Consider the following 25,940-nt stretch of genomic DNA (forward strand, 5'->3'; position numbering starts at 1 on the left):
TGTGCATGTGGAGGAGGAGGAGAAGACTGAATAGGCTGACTGAGACCAGGTTGTGGAACACTTTTTAAAACTATGAAGTGCTCTGCAAATGTCAGGGATTACAGAGCAAAATCAGTTCCCTGTGATGACCTGTATACCACACAATTCAAAGTCACTTTGAGAGACTCAAAAAGAAAATTCAAAGACTTATAGAATGATGAAATATGAAGATACCTGTAGTCAATCCACCCCATTTTATGTATGAATAAACATAAGCTTTGAAAAGGTAAATCCCTTGCCCAATATGCTAATGTCAACGGGAACAGGAACTCCTGTTTGTTGAGTACCACTGAGAAATTTGTATTGGGATGTGGGGATAGGGGTCAGGGCTGGGGGTAATATTTGGTGATCATTCATATTGAGAGGGTAGTTAAAGTCATCAAGATAGATAAAAGAATAAAATCCAAATGCAACTTATTTAAAAACTTTTAACTGAGTTTTTATCATTTATCAGGTCATGAATGAAGGCATTGACAAAGTGCTTATTAAATTTCTGGATGACAAAAAACTGTATAAGACAGCTAAAATGGATCATAGACTTAGGATCTCAAACGATCTCACCAGGTTAGAGTAATGAAACAATCTTCATATGGTAGAACTTAATAGGGATAAATGTATAGTCCTACTCTTGGGTCTAAATAATCAACAATATAAAATATAATATGAAGGATTTGGAGCTGTACAAGTGCAAAAAGAAAGGGAATCTGAAGGTTTTAATGGATGGCAAACTCAACATGAATCTTGATTATATTTAGTTCCAGGAATCACATTTTAAGAAGGACATTAACAAGTTGGAAAACTTGCAGAGAGAGGCTTGCAGCATGGATTATGAGGGTGCCCAAAACCATGCCATAAAATAATCTCTTGAGAAGGAGCAGAGGGTTTAGTATTTGAAGGAATGTGGCTATGTGAGGAGGATTAACCACATTATTCTTGACCCCCAGAGGCAGAAGAAAGCTTAATTGGAGGAAGTTAAGAAGAGTAAGGCTTCGTCTCTTTGCAAGAGAAAGCTTCCTCACAGTTGGAATTGACCAAAAGTCTAATGGGATAAGGCGGTGCTGATGAATTACACATCTCTGCAAGATTTTCTAAAGTTAAAGACTTGCGTTCAAATCTTAATGCTTTACTGCCTATGGGAATTTGGGCGAACTTATGTGGCCTAAGTCTCAGTTTCCCCATTTGTGAGATGAGAAGGTTGAACTAGATGCCTCTTACTCTGGACCTATAATCCTATGAGCCCACAAAGGTTGTCTCTCCTCTTTACAAGAATATGATTGTTTGGATTCTTGCTCAAGCTCCTTCAAACTCTGAAATTCTGATTCTGTGAATAGAACAGACACTGAGTATTGTGAATTCAAAGGAGGGTGACATTAACTGTTCACAGGGGTGGCCTGAGACTTCTTCATTGCAGAGTAGGGGAGAGGGAAGGTGAAGAATTTAGCTAAGTCTTTAAAGATTGGTTAAATTTAGCTAAATGAAGAGGATAGTGGAGAGTTGTTATACAATGCCTCTGCCCTTTGCTTCCAGCATCACTTTTCTCTCTGCTTTTTGAAAACTACTTATATTGTAAGAGGAATTTAATCTACGGTCATTCAATTCATTGATGTAGCTCCCATCAAAATGTTACTTTTAAAACACAGCTTGATTTTCTCCTGCTGTTAAGGGCTTTTTAAAAATAAGCTTTCTAAAACTCCTTGTTTAAACCCTGAAATACTTAAGGTTTTGTCCAGCCAGAGGATGCTGAGCTCAGTGATTACTGCAGTGTTATAGCTGGAAGGGACCTCAGAATATGAGAAAAGAAGACGAGAATGTTAGGACTGAATGTATCCTGAAACATAGAATATTAATGCTGGAAAGAATCTTTACCTGAAATATCTGAACTAGGATGGCACTGGGGACATCAACTGTTAGAACACAGAAGAATATAGCTAGAAGAGACTTTATAGATCATGCAGTCCAAATCCATCATTTTACAAATGAGGAAACTGAGACTCAAGGAGATGAAATAACTCAGCCAATGTTATATAACTTGTTAAGTGATGACCATCTAATCCAGACAATCAACATGTATTAAGTGTTTATTACATGCTGGGCAGCTAGATGTGGCTCAGTGGATAGAGTGCCTGTCCTAGAATCAGGAAGAACCATCTTCCTGAGTTCAAACCTGGTCTCAGACACTTACTAACTATATGACCCTGGATGAGTCACTTAACTCTTTTTGACCCATTTTCTTCATCTGTAAAATGAACTGGAGAAGGAAATGGCAAAGCACTTCAGTATGTTTGCCAAGAAAACCCAAATGGATTCACAAAGAATCAGAAAGGATTGAAAAATGACTAAACAAGTAAACAAAGACATGTCTTGCATTCTGCTAAGCATTGGGGTTGTGGTGAAAGGCAAAAGCAACATCTCTGACCTCAAGGAGCTCACACTTAAATGAGGGAGACAATGTACAAGCAACTATATGTAAACCATATATATTATGTATGTATATTGCATATTTTTATATTATACAGATACATAAAAATAATGAAGGAATTCTAGTTTCTGTGGCTGATAAACACACACACACATATATCTACATATACATGTGTATACATACACATAAATACACAGTGTGTGCCTATACATACATATATGTATATATGTATATACACACACACACACTATATTATGTATTTATTGTAAATGGAAAGTAATTTCCAGGGAAAGACACTAGCAGTAGGAATGGGAAGGATGAAACTGGGAAAAGCCCTTGCTGAAGGTGAGATTTGAACCACATCTTGAAGGAAACCAGGGCACCCAGGGTGCAGAGATTAGCAGGGAGATTATTATAGGCATGGGGGCAGCCATGGAAAAGGGCTTAGAGTCACGAGATGGAGTCCTAATGATGATTCCCACTTTCTTGCTTGAGTTGCTGAATCTGTAGATTTGGGAAGGGCTTTAGACTTGGCCATACTGGCTCGTCTATTGCTGATCAACCTAATTTACTTGTTTTACTAGCTCCCTCCTTCATTGTCCCTGAGCAGTTGGATAAATTAATTAACTGTATTCAGCCTCTTAATCAGTGGTGGCCCCTGCTGATAGGGAGCCACCCCAGGGGACCAGTACAGCAGCTGCTTATGCTATATCAGGCTGCACAAGGTAATGGAGCAGAGGGCCACATTCAATTAACATTTCAAGGGAAAATAAATTTAGCACATTGTACCTATCAGCCATAGAAACTGGAATTCATTCTTTCTTCAACAGTGTATCTCCAACCTTTATGGCATGGTGTAATGAAAACAGAACAAAACAGAACTCTGGACTCAAGTTTATTAGACTGTGAGTTCCCTGAGGACAGGGACTATTTTAGCTTTCTTTTTGCCCTATCTTACACCCTTAGCACAATCCTTGATGCATAATTTGCACTTGCTGTTATGTTCTTCGGTACTGTCCTGTGATCCCATTTCGGGTTTTTCTTTGCAGATATTGGAGAGGTTTGCCATTTCCTTCTCAAGCTCATTTTACTGATGAGGAAACTGAGGCAAACAGGGCTAAGCAACTTGCCCAGGGTCACATAGCTACTAAGTGTCAGGTCATATTTGAACTCAGGTCACTTATGAAGTATATATTTACTTGCTGTTGACTTGACTAGAAAGAGGGACCCTTGGATTCTAATAGGAAGTATTTAGAGCCAGCTAAATGGAGTGGAGGGTTGAGCCCTAGAACTGTAATCTGGAAGCTTTGAATTCAAGTCTAACCTCAAGTACTTGTTAATCTGTTTGACTCTTGGCAAGTCACTTAACCTGTTTGCCTCACTTTTCTCAACTGCAATAATAGGAGATATTAACAGTACCTATATCATAGGTTTATTGTAAGAATCACATGAGATATACTATTTAAAAAGCATTTAGCACAGTGCCTGATACAAAGTAAGTGTTATATCAATGCTTATCTCCTTCCCTTTATTGTATTGTGTTCGTCCTTCTTTGCCAAAGAAGACCATGCCATCAGAGAAATAATGGCATGACTTGCACTTGACTTTGTTTTGAGGGAGGGAGGGCTGTGCAGGTCACCAACCTCACTTCTCCTCCAGAGCCATCTGAATCCAGTGACCAGATATTCATCACTGGAGATGACCCAGGATGAGGCAATTGGGGTTAAGTGACTTGCCCAATGTCACACAGCTAGTGAGTGTCAAGTGTCTGAGGTGAGATTTGAACTCAGGTCCTCCTGACTCCTTCACTGGCGCTCTATCCACTGCACCACCTAGCTGCCCCTCCTCCCCTGTAGAGCCCCTTTGGCTGAATTATCTCTCTGGTCCTTCTTGCCTCTAATTCTTTAGAATCTCAGTATCTGTGGGATTCTGATCAGTGTGTCATGCCCCAAAACTTAAGATTCTAGTTTGTTTTTTAATTTTTCCACTGATGAGCATTGTGACCTCAGACAAATTACTTAACTCTTTTGGGCTTCAAGTTTTTCTTTTGTTTTAATATGAAATGAGTATCTTAGAGAAAGGCAGAATTGAGTAGCAGGAATTATTTTTTAATGGAAGGGAGTTAGATTAAAATTTTATTTAAAAATTTACTGTTGACTCAATGTATAGCCTTGGATAGGTCCCTTTCCCTACCATCTGAGCTTCAATTTTCTTCTCTGTAAAATCAGGCAGTATACTAGATGATTGGCGAAACTCTTCCAACACTGTTTCTTAGAAACCATATAATCACCAAGGTGTCTTCCAACTCTATAATTCTTTGGTTATAGCAGTAATAATACTTATTTCTATGGCATATTAAATTTTGCTAATAACTTTCCCTGTAATACTCTTGTGAGGTAGATAATGTAAATCTTATCCTTAATGTTAAGAAATTAAAAATAAACAATTCTCTGAAAAGCTGGGACTTTATACATGGTCCCAAAGCTGGCAGATATCTATGGTAGTATTCAAATCCAGGCCTCCTTATTCTAAAGTCAGGATTCTTGCCACTGTACCACCCTGCCTTTCTAGCTCTCTCCTTTTCTAAGAAGCCACATCCTTGTTGACTCTAGAAAATGGGCCTGACCTACCTCTCAGGACTGATGTCAGATGAAGGGAAGGCAATAAATGTAAAATGTGAATTCTAGAGAACTCAGAAATTTCTAGATACCTGTTATAAAACCCGGTTTTTCTGATGGAATCCATCCCCTCTTCATTCCTAAATGATAAAATGATTTCACATCTGCCACTCTTCCTCTGGCTAGAATCAAACGATCCTAAGATCCAATTGAGTCACAGGTAGGGACCCCCTCTAGTTTCCAAGGAAATGGCCTTAATATATGTTTCAGATAATTTCCTGTATCCGAGCTCCCTCTGCTGGTCATGATCCACAATGCAGGGAAAACAGACCCACAGGAGGCATTTGGACTACCAGCTCTAAAATTTCTAAAGCATGATCCTGTTTAACTTTCTGATGTCACAGCTTGTAGGAGTATAGTTGTCTGAATCATAGGTTTAACGGTAGAAGGGACACTAGTGGTCATTTCGTTCAGCTCCTTCTTACAGGTAAGGAAACACGGTCAGAATGGTTCATTGATTTGCCTGAGAACACACAGCAATGAAATGAAAGAGATAAAATCCAAATCAGATCCTCTTTAACTCTAGCTCCCCTCCCTTATCCCAGATCCTGTCCCTTTTACTTGTTGAGAATACACATTTTCCTTTAAGAAACCCAAGGTCCTCAGTGTAGGTTCTCATCTTAAGGATTAGGGCCTTAGCTGCTTTGGACTCTGGCTAAAGCCATGCTAAGACAATGGAGATTGCTGGAAATATCAGCAGATTGCGAGAGTCAGAAGATATTTATTTGAGTTCTACCATTGCTTTTGCTAATTTACAATTATTACAAATTATAATTATTCTCAAGTGAGAAAATAATAAAGTACTAAGCACTGTACCTTACATCTAGAAGAAACTTGTTCCCTCTTTCCCCTGCCAGTCCGGTAGAGCCATCTGCAGTCATCCTGATCTATATCTTGCCACTGGCCCCAGGTGGCCCCAGAGGAGAGTGTGAGGTTAGTAACACAACTAGTGAGGCTAGTAAGCACAGCTCTCCCTCACTTAAATCCAATGCATTGGCAAGTCATGAAATCATCTTCCTGATGTCATGGTCCTCTTCAAAAATGGACAAAAAAGAACCTGTGAATATTTGTAGTTGCCCCACTGGGGACCCAACTGGTCAGTTCCAGTTGGACAACACAGCAGTTTCCTTCCTTCCTCCTTTTTTCCTTCTTTCTTCCTCCCTTCTTCTTTCCTTCCTTCCCTCCTCTCCCTCTTCTTCTATCCTTACAGGGATTCATATTCTTACCTGAAAATATTCTACTCAAAGGAATGTAAGTTTTGAACCTTGCAAATATCTTGGAGTTTATAGGCTAGATTTATTTCTTAAGGCCCATGCCTTAAACCCAAATCACTCTGGCTTTCATAGATTGCCAACAATAAATCCCTGTCCAAACCTCACTTGGTCATTGTTTGGTCTCTGATGTCTCAGAGTGAGTGTAAATAGCAATTGTTTCTCTTTTGGCCAGAAAATCTGAAGGTCTTCCGTCCTGAAACTAATTTTTGATCAGGTTAAATAGACCATATTTTGCCTCATTTTTTTCCTAGCTTTAATCAATGAATGGACATTGCCTCAGTCAAACTGAGACCTGGGAAAGACATTAATTTAAAAGGCCAAGGTCTCCCTCTGTGTCTGGGGTCATCTACAGTCATCCTGATCTACATTTGGTCACTGGACCGAGATGGCTTTGAACGAGAGAGTGTGGCTGGTGATTTTGCACAGCCCTCCCTCATTTAAATCCAATTCTGTTGCAAGTCATGGCATCACCTTCTTGATGACATGTAACAAAGGACAAACAACAACCAGTCTGGTACATTCATATGATACTTTATAATTTCAAAACTGCATTCACACACAGAATCTCATTCTGATGCTCATGAATGAATATAGAAGTTAGCCCTAAAAGGGCCCTTAGAGGACATCTAGTTCATTTGTATTATTTTGGAAATGAGGAATGTAAGTCTTAGAGAAGCTGGATAATTTGCCAGAGGTCAAAAAAGTAATTAGCAACCTAGTATGGACTAGATAATCTCAGATATTCTGATTGCTATCTAATGTTCTTTCTAGTACTACCATATTTTTCACATGGTGAATATAGATTTCCTTTCACTTTCATTGCTGAATGACCACTTTGCCCATGGTGGAGAGACATTCCTTTCCATGGGAGAAGTTATAGAAAAATGCCCTGTCTAGGCTATCCATATTGAGTGTAGAGTGTCCTTTGACCCTATGAGCCAGAATTCTCCTCAAATATGATGAGTCTTATGTAAATTCAGTCACCACACTGGCCCATTTATAATGATATTTTTGACCCTGAGAGGGATAGATTAGTTTTCAGTTTAAATTGGAGCAAGAATCCATTTTGCAAATAGCCCATCAGCTGCATATTGGTGACTTCGGGTTAAATCAATCTCTAGGGGTTAAAATGCTGTCATGAGATCAGGCCTTCACAAGCAATTAAAGTAGCATCTGAGCTCAGAAAACAACAACATGTTGTGATATCCAGTTATGTGTAGTTCTCTGGTGCCTCCCATAAAACCTCCATCAGATTTCTGCCTGGAGGTCCTACCCATCTTTGTAAATCAACCTCATTTTTCTATCTTTTCTACAAATCCTTCATGATTCATTTTCTTGCAAGATTTATAGCTGGAGGAGCCTTTAGGAATCATCTAGTTGAAATTCCCCTCCTCCATTTAATAACTCAAAGAAGGGAAGAGACTTACCCAAGGCCTCCTAAACAGCCTGGCACAGTGGAAAAAGGCATGAGATTTGGAATCAGAGGAACTGATATTGAGTTCTATTTCTGCCACCTAGTTGTTATGTGAAGCTAGGCAACTCAGTCTTCATGCCAGTCACACCATATAGATTATATTTGCACTTCGGGTCTTTTGAATTTATCGCATATACAATTTGTTTGTACGTGGTTGTTTGCATGTTGTCTTCCACATTTGCTTGTAAGCAAGCAGGGGCTATGTTTTGCCTTCTTTTGGGGGATGGATATCCCCAGTGTTTAGTATAGTGTCGCAAATAGCAGGTTCTAAATAAATGTGTCTTTACTAATAGGACTTTGATGAAGGAAGTCTAAGACTAATAGGATTGTGGTGATGGAAGATTCGTAAGCATTTTAGTATCATAGAAATGTAAGCTAATATGAAGCAATAGATCTCAGATTTGTACTCAGGTCTTTAGTCTCCAAATTCGGTACCTTTCCTATTCTGTAATGACTCCCTCTGGGGGAAGTGATTTTTTTTCCTTTATCTGATTCTGTAGTACTTTTTACTTCTCTCATGGATTAGCTAGAATCTAAGCTGATATTACATTTATCTGTATTTGTGTCTTTTCTCTTTTACTAGATGGTAAACTCTTTGAGCGCATGAACGGTTTACTTTTATCATTGTATTACTTCCAGCACCTGGCACAGTGCCTTGTCCATGGCACGAGTTAATATTTGCTGGAAACAAATACTACATTAGTCTACAAAGTGCTTACCTTTGAACAATAGATATAGTATAATTCTTATGAATTCCTATTTTATATTAAGAAAACAAGCACTTGGAAAGACTGGTTGACTTACCCATAGTTATGTAGCAAGTTATTGTCATAACGGGCCTTTATCTCTCTTGATTCCAAACGCTATGTTTTTTTTTTTTTCACTTTACCTTATTGAACGAATTAAGGATTTATTACCAACATGATCAACCAGAGAAACCATAACACAGACCATGCCTGGCACATAAAAGACACTTAAGTGTTTACTGGTTGATTGATTGATTGAAGGGATAATTACTAAAATTACTACTCTGTGATGACACACTTTCAAACATGCCATCAGAGTTGTATAAGGATAATGCATGTAGCTTATGTGTGATGCCAGTAAGAGATAGCTAATATATCATATTGAGGCAACAGAATCTCTGTTGAACTGTATGCTTCTCAGAGAGAACAAAGCCAATCATTTTTGTTTCCTAGTAGGAATATTTAATAATGGGCTTGATATATATGTGTATGTACATGCATGTGTTTATTTTGTTTGTGTGTGTGTATGTGTTTACAAAATATCAGTATTTATCTATCCAAATAAGTGTTCTTCCTTTTAAAGTAGCAACCTCTGGAGTTTGTCCCTTTGTACCTGTTAGACCAACATGGCCCAAAATGCTTTTAAAGGTCCTCTTTGAGAGAGGCCACCAGAGTCCATGGTGTACCTCTGATGAAAAAAAGTTTGCGTCCTCTGAAGTTCCAAGTCCTTTGGAGCCAATTGTGCTTTCGGGCACTTGAAACAACCTGCAAGATGATGGAGCAGAGTCTTAGAGGCAGAAGTGTATCAGAAATGGCCAAAGCTATCTTCAGTAGCTCTCCTTATCACAAGTTCAGGCTGTATTTGAATAATGATTCTTTGCCTCGCAGGGGCAGTAAAATGGATTACAAGACAGACACATGTCAGAGGGAATTGTAAAGACTCAGAATCATCCCATGTGGTGTCTTTTCTATTATTACACTTGGGAGAAGAAACAGAGATATGGCCACATCAAAGAAATATTCTCCTTGGGAAACAGGCCCCCTTCCCAAGTGGTGAAATCCTCTCCAGGTAGGGTCTGAGTCCCAAGAGAAAAAAACGTAACAACTTGTACTCCCCAGTTACGTATTCCAGCAAACTCCAATGAGAAACTTTCTTCTACCTTCAGCATCCAAGCATAATGCCACCCCCACCTGCTGCTTCAGAAGTGGAGCAGTGCAGCTAAGTGATGAGAGTTCTGTATCTTCTCCCTCACCTCGGTGCCGAACCAGTCTTGTTTTCCATTTCACTGACTTATTGCTTTGGCCTTTGACTCTGATTTTGTCACTGTCCTTGGATGCCGTTGCTGCCTTGCCGCCTGACTGAATCCTTGCTTTAAATAGACAAGCCCTTTGCCTCTGTCTCTTTCGGATTGTCTTGACTGTCCCACAGGCAAAATGCTTACCCTTTTCTAAACTCCCGGTCAGTCACCTGGTTGCAGACTCACTTTTATAAGTAGAATTGTGTTCTAGTGGAGAAAGTTCCATTTTTGTTCTAAGATAAAGATTGGAGTACTGGCTAATAAAATCCATATGATCCTAGACAAAGAACTCCATGGCTCTGAGAGTCTGTTTCTGTATCTCTTAAATGAGGATAATAATGCTATATGAATTCTTTGCCTATATTCTTTTTTAAAAATTTTGATTTTTGATTATTTATTTTTAATTTTTTAACTTGTTTTATATATTATACAAATATAACCGTTATATTTATATATTATATAAGCCTATATTATGAGAAAAGTGCATTGAAAATTTCAAAATGTTATTTTTAATATTATTACCGTGCCTTAACCTTTTCTAGTACTTTTTTAAGATTCCCAGACACTCCAAAGTATGTCAGACTCTGGGCAGACCACGTAAAATAGCAGATTCCTGAAAGGGAAGAAGTTCAGCTCTGTTTGTTTAAAAACATACTTTATATTAGAGTGATGAGGTTAGATGCATGTCTGTAGATTAAAATGTCATTCTTAATGTCCAACTTTGCCAACTAATCCCATGCATTCTTTTTTTCTCCCATTCTGCAAAAGATCTGTGGTTTCATTGGTAGAAATGTTCCTCAGATGGAAGTAAATCACATTTTATCCAGACCTTGATAGACTTGACATTGTTTACTATAGAAAAAAATTGGTAATTGTTGGCCAACCTGTTGGTTATAATAAGCCTTCTTGCACTTAGCTAGGCTAGTCCTTCAGGTGACAGAAAGAAACTGGGGGCTAGGCCTGTCTTGAAGTCATCCTTCCAGGTTGGTAGCACCTATCAGAGCTCCTACTCATACTGTACATAGCCTTTAGGAACTCACAAGCAGATGATAAACCCATATCTTGACAAAGGGATGGGGCCCTCAAGATGCAGAATGAGACATATATTTTAGGACATGGTTGCTCTGTGGATTTTCTTTTTCTTTATTTGATACAAGAATTACCATTTTTCACTTTTCTTTAGTGGGACAAAAAGAGCTAGTGATGAATTTGCCAAAAAGATAAACGAAGAAAAGAAATGAGAATTATTTAAGTATTTTTTTAAACGCACAGAGCAAAATAAAAGGGAGTTCAGAAGGAAACGCAACCAAGCAGGACAGCTTTGAAAGTTGCAAGATATATTTTGTGTATATATATATGTACACAATATGTGTACATACACACATATATAGATAGGTGCATATATGTGTACATGTGTGTTTACACACGCATACATACATTTGTTGTTGTTGAGTCATTTTCAGTTATGTCTGACTTTTTGTAACCCTATCTGGGGTTTTCTTGGCAGTAATACTAGACTGGTTTGCCATTTCCTTCTCCACCTTGTTTTACAGATAAAAAAAATTGAAGCAAATGGGATTAAGTGACTTCCCCAGGATTATACAGCTGCTAAGTGTCTGAAGACAGATTTGAATTCAACAAGTTGTGTCTTCATATACACACGCACACATATACATACATGCATATATATATGATACTCATTTCAGAAAAAATATATGCACATTTTAAAAAAGAATTCATGGGCACTTCACACTAGGAAGTATCTGGCAAAGACCTTGGCATTTAATTTTTTTGGGGGGAAAAAGAGCTACATATTTTGAATTCAAGCTAAATTCATTATACTGGGATACCAGTACAATAGTAGCTTCATAATATTGGGACCAACCTCCGTGCATAATGTAGTGGAAAGAACACTGGGCTTAAAGTCTAATGATTTGTGTTCAAGCCCCTGGCTCTGTTCTAACTTTGTGACAACTTCTACTCTTTGCACTTCAGCTGACTCGTCTATAAAATGACACCACTGGACGTAATGATCTTTAAGATCACTTCCAGATCTAATATATGTTCTTAAGTTCCCTAACATTCTGTGATGAATGGTATTTTACTTTACCTTTTAATATCCTGTTTGTAGACGTTTCCTCTCTTTGAGCAGTTTGACTTGCAGCATGCCCAAATTTAAACTTGTTTAATGACAAATCATAAGATCAGATGATTCAGACCTTGAAGAGAATTGAGACATCATATAGTTTAAAGCTTTTCATTTTACAAAGGAATGAAACTGAATTTTAGAGAGACGATGTGACTAGTATAAGATTACACGTTAGAAAGTTGGCACAGCTAGGATTTGAACCCTACCTCCTGACTCCCAGAACCAGTGCTCTATCCACAACATAGTGATGTTGCCCTCACTTTATAGAAAAGGCAACAGATCTAAAGAAGTGAAAAAAAAATAAGTTCTTATAGAAAGTGAATATTGCAGATAATCTGACTCCCAGACCAAGATGCTCAACAAGGTAATCAGAATCTGAGACATTTGTGCATCAGGCCACGGTGCTCTAATAAGATATTTCACTGAACTCATTTTGTCTAAGAAGTCGTAATGGGACAAGGTTTAAGGGTGGGGTGGTTCCTATCTCCCTTTTCACATCCCACTTTGGCCTCCAAAATGACACATACTAAATGCTCAGGAAATACTTATTAGCTGTCAAAAAGCTATTTCCTTTCCCCAAATCCCTAATATAAACATATCTTTTCCTTTTTCTAGAACCTACAAAAATCAACTATTAAATAAGCATTTATGTTTTTCTTTCCCCTGATACATGTTTTTATTATGTTATTTTTTCCTGTTAGTAGTGTTTTATTTATTTCCAATTACTACTGTAAAATTAGTTTTCAACATTCACTTTTATAACATTTTGAGTTCCGAATTTCTCTCCCTCCCTTCCTTCCTTCCCACACACCTCCCTGAGACAGCAAACAATCTGATATAAGTTATACTTATACAATCATATTAAACATATTTCCATATTAGTCATGTTGTGAAAGAAGAGTAAGAACAAAAGGGAAAAATGAGAAAGGAAAAAACAAAGTGAAAATAGTCTGCTTTAATCTGCATTCAGACTTCACAGTTCTTTCTTTGGATGTGGATAGCATTATCCTTCATGAGTCTTTTAGAATTGTATTGTATCATTCTGTTACCAGAAGAGTCTGTCATAGTTAAACAGCACAGTGTTGCTGTTACTGTGTACAATATTCTCCTGGTCCTTCTCACTTCATTCAGTATCAGTTCATGTAAGTCTTTTCAGGATTTTCTGAAATCCACCTGCTCATCATTTCTTATAGAACAATAGGATTAAAACTTTACACATAGAATTTAGAGATGGAAGGAGCCTGAAAGATTATCTAGGAGGCAGTAGATACCTCAGAAAATGCATGGAGCCCTACTTTGGAGTTAATGGTCCTGGGTTTGAACCCCAGGCCTTTTATGAACTGTGCAATCTTGGTCATGTTGCTTAATGTCTCTGGGCCGTACTTTATTCATCTCCAAAATGAAGGGTTGGACTTGATGACTTCAGGTCCATTCCAGCTCTACCATTGTGGCCTGGCAGTATGAGACCTAAGGAGGAGGTTCTGTGACTTTCCCAGTGTCACATAATAAGTAGTAAAACAAGGATCCAGACTATGTCCTCTAACTATATATTTTTTTGCTCTCTTGAAATTTCCCTTCCACCACAGTCACTCTAAATAAAACATCTAATAGGGTTCCTTCATTGAGGCAATGATGTGCCTCCACTTAGCTTAGGATTTAGAATTCAGTTTTGATTCAAATGAACAAGCATTTGTTAAGTTGCTATGGTGTACTCAGTGTTGGGGATACAAAAAACAAAACAAAACAGGCAGCTTTTGCTTTCATGTTTACATTCTACTGAGAGTAATTGTGTCTCTTTTTCCCAGGAATCCTGAGGATCTTCCCCTCCCAGTTTGTTTTTTTTTTTTTTGATTAAAGGAACCATCTCTTGAGTAACTTAAAGAACTTTATTCATTGAATGGGTGTGTCTCACTCAAAATGAGAATGTGATAAGACCTTAGCCTGAAAGGGCCATGGTCTCATTATGCATCTTGGACCATCTCCAGTCATCCTGATGAATATCAGGCCACTGGACCCAAATGGCTTAGGAGAAGAAAGTGAGGTTGGTGAGCTTGCACAGCCCTCCCTCATTCAAATCAAAGTCAGCTGCAAGTCATGTCATCATCTTGATCATGGTCCTCTTCAAGAATGAAGGACAAACACAATGACACAACTTCTTCAATTATTCTTCAGTTGATGGGCATCCCCTCAATTTCCTGGCCAAGACAAAAAGGGCTACTATAAATATTTTGCACATATGGGTCTTTTTCTTTTTTTTTAATGATCTCTTTGGTATACAGATGTAGCAATGGTATAATTAGATCAAAGATTATGCACAATTTTATAGCCCTTTGGGTATAGTTCCAGATTTCTCAAATCAGTTCACAACTCCAACAATGCATTAATGTTATAATTTTGCCAATCTTCCCCAATATTTATCATTTCCCTTTTCTATCATATTAGCTAATCTGATAGATATGAGGTGGTATCTCTCAGTTGTTTTCATTTGCATTTGTCTAATCAACATTCATTTAGAGAATTTTTCATATGATCATAGATAACTTTAATTTCTTCATCTGAAAACTGCCTGTTCATATCGTTTGACAGTTTATAAATTGGGAAACTGCTTTTTCCTTAAAAATTTGACTCGGTTCTCTGTTTTAGAAATTCGGCCTTTATCAGAAACACTGGCTGTAAAGATCATTTCCCATCTTTCTGTTTTCCTCCTAATTGCATTGACTTTGTGCAAAAACTTTAATTCACTGTAACCAAAATGATCCATTTTGCATTTCATAAAGTACTCTATCCCTTGTTTGGTCATAAATTCTTCCCTTCTCCATAAATCTGACAGGTAAACAATTTCTTGCTCTTAGCAGTTTGCTTATGAAATCATACTTTATACCTAAATTGTACCCATTTTTACCTAATCTTGGCATACAGTATGAGATGTTGGTGTATGCCTAGTTTCTGCAATACTATTTTCTAGTTTTCTCAGGAGTTTTTTGTTTGTTTGTGAAATAGTGTGTTCTTATCACAGAAGCTGGAGTCTTTGAGTTTATCAAAAAGTAGATTTCTCATAGATTCACAATAGTATACTATTATGTCTTGTATACATAACCTGTTCCACTGATTCATCACTCTATTTCTTAAGCAGTACTAAATAGTTTTGAAGATTGCTGATTTATAATACAGTTTGAGATCTCATGCGGTTAGACCACCTTCCTTTGCATTTTTTTATTAATTCCCTTGATATTTTTGCCTTTTTTCTTCTTCCAGATGAGTATTGCTATTACTTTTTCTAGCTATATAAAATAATTTTTGGTAGTTTGAGTGATATGGCACTGAATAATTGAATTAATTTAGGTAGAATTGTCATTTTTATTACATTAACTTGGCCTGTCTATGAACAATTGATATTTTTACAATTGTTTAGATCTGATTTTATTCATGTGAAAAGTGTTTTGAAAATGTGTTCATATAGTTCCCAGGTTTGTCTTGGCAGGTAGAATCCCAGATATTTTATATTTTCTACAGTTATTTTAAGTAGAATTTCTCTACATATCTTGCTGCTGGGTTTTGTTGGTCATATATAGAAATACTGATGATTTATGCGGATTTCTTTTATATCCTGTAACTTTGCTCAAGTTAAATCTTTCAAGTAACTTTAGTTGATTCTCTAGGACTCTCTAAATCATCATGTAATCTGCAATTCTGATAGTTTTGTTTCCTTGTTGCCTACTCTAATTCCTTCAGTTTCTGTTTCTACTCATTGCCAAAGCTAGCATTTCTAGTACAATACTGAATAATAGTGGTGATAATGGACATCCTTATTTTACTATGATATTATTGAGCAAACTACTAGCTTATCCCCAATACATATAGTTCATACTGGTGGTTTTAGATATGTGCTACTTATCATTTTAAGGAAAACTCCATTTTTTCTGTGCTCTCATGTTTTTAATAGGAATGAGTGCTGTATTTTATCAAAGATTCCTCTGTATCTATTGAGATAATCATATGATTTCTGATAGCTTGTTATTGCTATGGTCAAGTATGCTGGTAGTTTCCCTAATATTGAACAACTCCTACATTCTTGATATAAATCCCACCTGGTAATAGTGAATTATCCTGGTGATAATTTGCTGCAGTCTCTTTGCTAATATTTTATTTAAAATGTTTCCATCAATATTCATTAGGTAAATTGGTCTATAATATTCTTCCTTTCTAAATTTGTCTCTTACTGGTTTAGGTATCAGCATCATATTTGTGTCAAAAGAAAGAATTTGGTAGGGGTCCTTTGTCTATTTTTCCAAATAGTTTATATAATATTGGAATTACTTTTTCTTTTAAATATTTGGTAGGATTCACTTGTAAATCCATCTGGCCCTGGAGATTTGTTCTTAGGGATTTCCTTGATAACTTGTTCAGTTTCTTTTTCTAAAACAGGGTTATTTAAGTATTTTATATCCTTTCCTCTTTATCTGGGCAATTTATATTTTCTGTAAATATTCATCCATTTCACCTAAATTTTCAGATATATTGGCATACAGTTGGGCAAAATAGCTCCTAATTATTTCTTTAATTTCCTCTTTATTGGTGGTGAATTTACTCTTTTCATTTTTGATATGGGTAATTTGGTTTACTTCTTTTGTTTTTTTTCAATCAAATTAACCAAAGGTTTTTCTATTTTCTTTCATAAAACAAAATCGTAGTTTTAATTATTAGTTCAATAGTTTTCTTACTTTCAGTTTTATTAATTTCTACTTTGATTTTCAGAATTTGTAATTTGGTATTGAATTGGGAATTTCTCATTTGTTCTTTTTCTAGCTTTTTTTAGTTACATGCCCAATTAATTGATCTTTTATTTCTCTGTTTCATTCATGTGTTTAGAGATATGAAATTTCTCCTTAAGTACTGCTTTGGATCAGTCACATAAGTTTTGGCATGTTATCTCACTATTCTCATTCTCTTGGATGAAGTTATTGATTGTTTCTATGATACGTTGTTTGACCCACTTATTCTTTCAGATTAGATTATTTAGTTTACAAATAATTTTTAATCTATTCTTATTGTATCATGATCTGAAAAGGATGCATTTAATAATTCTGCCTTTCTGAATTTTATTGTGAGGTTTTTATGCCCTAATACACAGTCAGTTTTTGTACAGATGCCATGTACCACTGAAGGAAAAAAAAAAGAGTATAGTCATTTCTATACCCATTCAATTTCTCCAGAGGTCTATCATATGTAACTTTTCTGAAATTCCATTCACCTCCTTAACTTCTTTCTTGTTTATTTTGTGGTTAGTTTTATCTAGTTCTGAGAGGGGGGAGGTTGAGGACCCTCACTAGTTTTCTTTCTCTTTCTTCAGTAACTCACTTAAATTCTCTCTTAGATATAGTAGATGCTATATCACTTGAGGCATGCATGTTTAGTATTGATATGACTCCATTGTGGTAACTTTTAGCAAGGTGTGGTTTCCTTCCTTATCTCTTTTAATTAGATCTATTTTTGCTTTTGTTTTATCTGAGATAACGATTTCTACCCATGCTTTTTTTCTTCAAAAATTCAGCTGAAACATAATTTATTCTGCTCCAGTCTTTTACCTTTGCTCTGTGTTTCTTTCTTCTTCAAATGTGTTTCTTGGAAACAAAATATTCTAGAATTCTTGTTTTTAATCCACCGTACTATAAACTTCTGTTTTATGGAAGACTTCATTCCATTCTCATTCCCATTCACAGTTATGATTACTAGCTGTGTATTTCCCTCCATCCAATTTTTCCCTGTTTATACTTTTTCTCTCGTTTCACCCTGTGTTTCATTACCAGTTTTTTTGTATCTCACTGTTGTCTTCTTCAATCTACCCTCCCTTTTGGAGCCCCTTCCTTTTCTTTCCCCTTTCCCCTCCTATTTCCCCATAGGATAAAATAAATTTCTATAACCAACTGAGTATATATATTGTTCTATCTTTGAACCAAATCTGATGAGAGTAAGTTTAAACAAAGTTAACTACCCCCTCTTCTTTCCCTCTACTGTAATAAGGCTTTGGAATATCTTCATGTGATATAATTTACCCTATTCTGACTCCCCTTTTCTTCTTCTCCCTGTACAATCCTTTTTTCACCCCTTTTTATATCATCACATAACAGTCAACATATAGTCATACCCTCTGCATGTGTATACTCCTTCTAATTTCCCTAATAGATATACAGTTCTCAAGAATTGCCGTCTTCTCATGTAGGAATGTAAACAGCTTTTCTTCATTCAATAATATGTTTCTTTGTTCTTTCCTGTTTTCCTTTTTATGTTTCTCTTGAGTCTAATATTTGAAGATCAAGTATTCTGTTCAGCCCAGGTCTTTTCATCAAAAAAGTTTTAAAATCTCCTATTTCATTGAATGTCCATCTTTTCCCCTGAAAGATTATGCTTAGTTTTGTTCAGTAGTTGGTTCTTGGTTGTAATCCAAGCTCCTTTCCCTGCTGGAATATCATATTCCAAGTCTTCCTACCCTTTAATGTAGAAGCTCCTAAGTTCTGTGTGACCCTGACTGTTTTAATTGTTTCTTTCTGGCTGCTTGTATTATTTTCTATTTAACCTGATAATTCTGGAATTTGGCTTGAATAATCCTTGGAATTTTCAATTTGAGATCTCATTCAGAAGGTGATTGGTGGATTCTTTTGATGATTATTTTACCCTCTGTTTCTAGAATATCACGACAGTTTTCCTTGATAATTTCTTGAAAGATGCTGTTCAGACTCCTTTCCTTCCTTCCTTCCTTCCTTCCTTCCTTCCTTCCTTCCTTCCTTCCTTCCTTCCTTCCTTCCTTCCTTCCTTCCTTCCTTCCATTATGGCTTCCAGGTAATCCAATAATTCTAAAATTGCCTCTCTTGAATCTATTTTCCAGGTCAATTATTCTTTTGATGTAGTATTTTACATTTTCTTCTCTTTTTTTAATTCTTTTGATTTTGTTTGATTGATTCTTGATGTCTCATAGAGTCATTTGCTTCCACTTGCCCAATTTTAATGTTTAAGGAATTATTTTCTCAAGTTAACTTTTATAGCTTCTTTTCCATTTCACTATTTTTACTGTTTAAGGAGTTGTTTTCTTCCATGGATTTTTTTCTCATTCATCCAATTGTATTTTTTTAAGAACTTGTTTGCTACATTTAATTTTTGTCTTTCCTTTTCCAAGCTGTTGACTCTCTCTTATATACCTCTCTTTTCATTTCCCAAGTTTTCTTTTACCTGTCTTACTAGATTTTTTTAAAAATCCTTTTTCATCTCTTCCAGTAAGGTTTTTGGGGCTTGAGACCAATACATATTCCCCTTTGAGGTTTTACACGTAGGCATGTTGACATTATTGCCTGCTAAGGACATTAATCCTCCCTATGGCCCCAGTGACTTTCTCTGATCAGAGCTATTTTCTGTTTTTTGCTCATTTTGCCTTTTGAAGTTAATATCTGCTCCTGGAGCATAAGCAGTTACCATCCCAAGTTTCTTCTGCTGGTGATCTGGTCACTGGCTTTCTGGGCCTGGGCCTCAGGTGCTGGCAGACTACCTACTGAACTGAGTTGGCCCAGCCTAGTCATACCTGTTGTATCTTTTATTCTAGGGCTTGCAATTTGCTGCACTAGGGCAGGAGGCCTCACAGTTGGCCTCCTTTGCCACTGGTCTTCTGAGCCAGGACTGAGGGACCTCAGTTGCTGATCTGTGCTGTGGTGAAGAGCCTCTTACTGGCTTGCTTGGATATCATCTGCACTGGGCTGAACTCCCCTTTTACCCAAGTGAGACAGATCTTTCCTGAAGTCCTTCTAAGTTATCTTAAGCTGTACATTTATTTCACTCTGTATTTTTCCAGGTTTTGTCACTCCAAAATCCATCTGAGGCTTGATTTCATGTTTCTGAGGGATTCTGGGGAGAGCTCAGGCAACAACTGGCTTTTCTCCACAATCTTGGCTCCATCATTAAATGAGCATTTATTAAGCAACGACTATATGCTGGGCCGTGGAGGTACAGGGACAAAAATGAATTTATTTGTGCACTCTGGGAGCTTTTATTCTTTCAGAGGAGATAACACATATAAATATGAGTATGTATGAAATACACAAAACATATTTGAGTATATGAATATATACAAAATGAATGCAAGGTAATTTTTTGGAAGGGAGACACCAGTAGCCAGGAGAATCAGAAAAAGCTTCACAACTTAGAAGCTGAACTTTGAAAAAAGTGATCAGTTCTAGAAAGCATGTATAGAGGACAGATAGCCAAGGGAAAAGTGTAGTCAGGAGAAAAAACATAGTTTGTGAGCAAAATCAAAAAGGACAAATTGTCAGAAGCAAAGAATATATGGAGGGTACTAGTGTATGATAAACTTGGAAAATTAGTTTAAAAGCTTTAAACGTCAAACAAAAGAGTTTGCATTTGATCCTAGAATTAATAGAGAGTCATTAGTTCCTCCCTTACTTTTGATAGATAGAAATTTTCTATTGTGAGATAATGATAATATCTGAAAGCCCTAACTGCAGAAAGCTACAGGAAATATAGTGGAAGTAAAAAGGAATGAGAAGGTGGGTTTGGGAGAGGATAAGCCAGGTCTCAGGTCTTTGTCCTCACACAGCATGTCAAAGCTAAGTCCTAATGCTCTTTAGATTGGAATCAAGGAGTTTGTTCAGCAACTTCTATCAATTTATTATTACTAGGTTGAGGGAATTTGTGGATCAGATTAACCTCATCTGTAACTAGGCCATTCCATCCTGTCAAAACTCATGTGATCATTTTAACCCCAGTAATGTCTAGTAAAATAATTTATAAGTAGAAACCTCTGGTGCACTAAGGGAGTGGCTTCATTTAAGTTAATAAAACCTGTAAGACCTTGAAAACTTCCAAGGCCAGGCACAGAAAAGGCTATATGCAACCTCACCCCTCCTCTTCAACAAATCTTTTATAATTAGTATTGGAGATATGGAAAAGGCTAAGAGCCAAGCAGTAAGTTAATGAACTTTTCAGGTAAAGCAATTCCTAAAGACAATTTCCTAAGATACAGAGGGATTGTAATCCTGTAATGAGGGAGAGAGTCCCCATATTGAATCCCCTTAAAATACTGAAGAAAGAGTAACATGCCTTTTTTTGAAGAGACATCATGATAGACTAAAATGACTCCTAGACCATGAAGTTGTTCAGAGCACAAGTCATACATTATCTAAACTTTATGTCTCCTCTAGCACCTGGGACAGCACTGTAGATATAGTGAGTGCTTAAGTGATGTTTGTTAGTTGATTTAAAACCATAATAATGGCTACTGAATGATGTCCTCTGTTACAGCATTGTCAATTGTTTGTTTTGTTTTGTCAGGGAGAGCGAGGCCTCGATGGATTCCCTGGGAAACCTGGAGAAGAAGGGAAACAGGTATGTAACCTCTGAGCTAAATTTTCCATTCTTCCAATGATGGCTTAATTGTGATAAAGACAGGCTGGTATCCGTCAAGAGAGACTGTAGGAACAGGGCAGACATCATGACCTTTTCTTTAAGCTGAATGTGTCTGTGTCTACAAATGGTAGCAACATTTGGTGCATCATACAAGTATCCCACCTAACTTTTTTGGACCCCTTTCCACTTGTATGGGTCTTCTGTCCCTTTTCCAGGTGATAAGTCTCTGAATTATTCCACCTTTCCACATTAAGATTTGTCTGAAGTAAAATTGCAAAGTAAGTGAACCTGAGTTTTATAAAAGGCATTAAAACTTCAGTTAGAGTTTTGATTTGATGAACTATATGGTCCCTTCCAAGTCTACATCCTTAATACAAAAGAGAAAAAAGACTGAAAATTTCAGGAACATGGTTGTCTAAGAGGTAAATTATTTTTTCCAAAGGGAGCTTAAGTACCACTTAGATCACAATTTGGACATATCCACCTATTCTTCCCGTACATAATGTCATACTTGGTAAATATCTATCACCACTGATTTTTGTAACCACTTTCTCAGCCACCCTGTCCAAATGTTATGATCTCAAGTTTGTCTGTATGATCTGGGAGAGGGAGAAAAAAGAAGAAAAAAAATCAACTTAGATTGAGAGTCTTAAAAATCAAGGCTGAGATTAGAGGATATTCATTCTTATAGTGATCACTGGGGAGCGTCATAGATATAGATGTATCATATTGGCCAGAACCATTATTATCTCAGTTCAAAGGGCAGTGCAACCTCTGACTGATGCCAGCAATTCTCCCAGTTCTGTGTGTCATACTGTGTTATTTCTCTGCCTTGCAATCTGATCACAAATTCACTCTGCTATTGGAACCTTTTGGCTTTATGCGATGGTCGCTGGTCATTAGATCTGAAGTCCCTTCATGCTATAATAAAATTACTCCTTCATCTTCTCCACAGTAACAGTTAAATGCTCTCTTCCTGCAGGGCAGTCCTGGAACTCCAGGCGTGGCTGGTCTCCAAGGAGAAAAGGTAAACACAGCTAACTCATGGAAAACATTTTTTTTCTGGTGAAACAGATTTAATTATTTCTTTATATTAAATTTTAATTTAATTTAATTTCTGCACCCTGAAATAGGTAGCAGAAATATAATCCCATTTTACAGATGAGGAAAATAATACTGGACCTTGGAGAGGCTCAGTAACATTGCCACAGTTATTCAGCCAGTAAATTTAAAACCTGGAATCCAAAACTAAGTCTACTGACTCTTAACCCAGTGTTCTTCGTACCACATGATACGGACTCACAGACATTTAGCTCGACACATTTAAAAAAATGTGGGGCTTTGAAAAAATCAACCCCTCTAGGTTAGGGTATACTTTTTGAACCTGGAAGAAAGAATACAGCTATGTTAAAAGCACTGAGATCAATTTCAATTCAATGGCATTCATAGGATTAAGAATGAAAAGATACTTTTAAGACCATCTAGTCCGAAACCCTCATTTTGTAGATGGGAAAGTTGGGGTTCAAGAAGCCACATGACTCACCTGAGATCACATGAGCAGAGAATGCTGAGCACAGGATTGAACCCATATTGCTCATTTGGTCTATCATCCTCTGCTCATACCACATAATTATTATTAAATGCCTACTATTTACAAGGAACTGAGAAGAAATCTTTATCCCACATTTCTATGGCATAGCAGTGTTTATAGTGGGATGTTCTCACTACAGCTCTGTGAAGAAGGAAAATAATGCCGTTCTTAAAACTGAGTTCACATAAAAGTCAATTTCAGACCATGTCGTTCTTGTATACATCAGATCTGTGGTTTTACCAGGTGTCGGTATATTTTCCATCAATGGAAATCTTATAAATGTAAAGTTCTTCACAAATTCTAAAGCATTATAGAAATATAATTTTGCTATTATTATTATTATTTGGGCAAACTAGGTAGTGTGGTGGATAGAGCACTAGGCTTTGAATCAGGAAGACTCATCTTCATGAGTTCAAATCTGGCCTCAGACACTTCTTACCTATGTGACCGTGGGCAAGTCACTTACCTTGTTTGCCTCAGTTTCCTCACAAGTAAAATGAGTTGGAGAAGGAAATGGCAAACCACTCCAGTATCTTTGCTAAGAAAGCACCAATGGGGTAACAGAGAGTTGGACATGACTGAGATGACTCAACAATTATTATTGTTAACCCATTAAAACCTTCTTGAGGGCAAGAATTATCTTTTTCCTTTTTTTTCCCCAGTGCTTAACATAGTGCCTGGCACATGATAGGCACTTAATAAATGTTTATTGATTTATTATTATCATCCATTCTTCTCCCCATGCCTCTCTAAGCGGTCACTATGAGTTCATTTGGCTAAAAAAGCAAAACAGAACCAAACGCATACAATGTGGTGACTAAACTTCTTGGGGTAAACTTTCTGTTCAGGTAGACTGGTCTCCAGACAACAGCCCCATATGTCAGAACCCTGCCAGTCCAACAACATAGTCTTTGCAAAGCCAGGGTCACCTCCATGCCACAAGCCGGCATATGAGGAGGTTAGTAGAGATGCTATCAGCATACAATCAGAAAAACCCCATTGGTGTAAGAATAGGAACTGGAAATGTTTCTTTTCCCTTCAACCTCCCCCCACCCCCGTCTCCCTCTACCTCTGTTTAATTATCCACTGCTCTTACAAGGTATTTTTAGGGATGTGTCTTACATTGTTATTTTTAAAATAGCTATTAAAACCAGAGACTCATGATACCTCTCCAGGCTGGTGTCAGGTTTTTAATAAACTCTAAGCAGTAACTTGACAGGGAATGCAAAACCCTAAAAGAAGCTATTTCACTTCAAGTCACTAAGTAGAGGGGGAATGATACTTGAAGGTTGAAAACCAAAGAGGCAATTACCCTGGTTTGTGTTAGCACTCTACATTACCGTTGTTTTATAAATTGACTTCCAAGCACTTTGCCATTTTGAACATTTCGGTTCTTCTGTCACTTGGGGAAACAGATGAGGCATTATTGCTTATCATAAAACACATGCTGAAAAAAATGCCTTCTAATGTCATTCTGGAAATTTTGCTGGGGAAATAAACATACTAGAACCTTTCAGGTATTAAGTTTCTGTCATTAATTCTTTGAGAGATCAGCGTGGAATCCCAAAATATGAGTTTGGAATGGGACTTTAGCATATCTAACGCATTCCACTATCTTTGGTAAGTCACAGAAATTCAGTGTCAGAAGACATATTAAAAGTAAACAAATTCACAAAAGGAAAATGACTTAATAAAGGTCACAGTTAGTGGCAGAGTAGATCTTAGAATTCAGGTCATTTACCAACCTACATGATGAGCAACACTAAGATGTCCCATATTATGAGAGGCAGTGTGGTACATTAGAAAGGTGCTAAATTTAGAATCAGAAGACCTAAGATCAAATCCTTGCTCTGCCATTTGGCTGATCTTGGCTGATTAATCACAAACATTTATTAAATATTTATAGGTGCCAGGTACTAGGGTAAGCAATGGAGTGACAAAGAAAAAGCAAAAATTATCTGTAATTATAAAATTTATATATAAATTATCCATATATAAATTTTTAATATATAATTATAAAAATTATTGCTTGCATTCTCATAACATGCCACTTAATCTCTGAAGGACTCAATTTTCTCATCTGTAAACTGAGTGACTTGGACTAGATGGCCACCAGAGTTCCTTCCAGTCTCAAATACAAAGTCCTAATTTTGACACTTACTACCTTTATGATCTTGGACAATTTACTACCTCTGTGACCTTGGACAAGTGCTTTAACATTTGTGGGTCTCAATTTCTTTATGTATAATATGAGAGATTTGGAATGATAGCTTCTGAGATCCCTCCCAGCTCTCAGTCTATGATTGACCCATACTTTTAGACAGTGTTAAGAATTAAATTTTATTGACTGCATATCCTAAGAAATTAGTTTTGAATAAGTGAGTTATTAAGTTGACCTGCTCACTATAATGTACTCTGTGCTCCGAGTTCTTTTTGACTGATCAGGACAGTTTGGTCTACACATTACAACGTTTGAAAGACCTGGCATGCCCAAAGTCCTAGTAAGAGTTGAGATCATTAGTCTACTATCTTCTGAATAAGCAAAGAATTGGGGAATCTTAGAATCATCAGCTCTTGGAAGGAGACATGAGGGATCTATTCCAAACCCTATCCCCTGGAGGAATCCCCTCTACAACGGTGGATTAGATATATAGTCAGTATATTTGTCTTGGTTCCTGGTTTTTCTTTTAACTAATTTGTGAGCTTGAACAAAGAGTGTATGAGGCACAGTGTCAAGCATTTTTAATCAATGCTCAAGGGTTTTGAAAGATAGAAAAAGAGGGCTATGTTCTAGATTGTCAGATATGCAGGGTTTTTTCTGAAGAGTCAAAGCATGCACATATAATTCAGCAAAAAAGAGAAGG

At 36.9% G+C, this 25,940-nt stretch overlaps 1 protein-coding gene across 1 annotated transcript in view; it reads left to right on the forward strand.

Moving 5' to 3' along the window:
• The window catches only part of COL22A1 (collagen type XXII alpha 1 chain), a 627,027-nt gene that overhangs the window by 317,579 nt on the left and 283,508 nt on the right, over positions 1–25,940 (forward strand). Inside the window, exons 18-19 of the mRNA XM_072602989.1 lie at positions 21,411–21,464; positions 22,468–22,512. Coding sequence (XP_072459090.1) covers positions 21,411–21,464; positions 22,468–22,512 — 99 coding nt within the window. The remainder of the gene's footprint in view (positions 1–21,410; positions 21,465–22,467; positions 22,513–25,940) is intronic.

This window comes from Notamacropus eugenii, chromosome 4, assembly GCF_028372415.1.
Source record: "Notamacropus eugenii isolate mMacEug1 chromosome 4, mMacEug1.pri_v2, whole genome shotgun sequence".
Taxonomy (NCBI): domain Eukaryota; kingdom Metazoa; phylum Chordata; class Mammalia; order Diprotodontia; family Macropodidae; genus Notamacropus; species Notamacropus eugenii.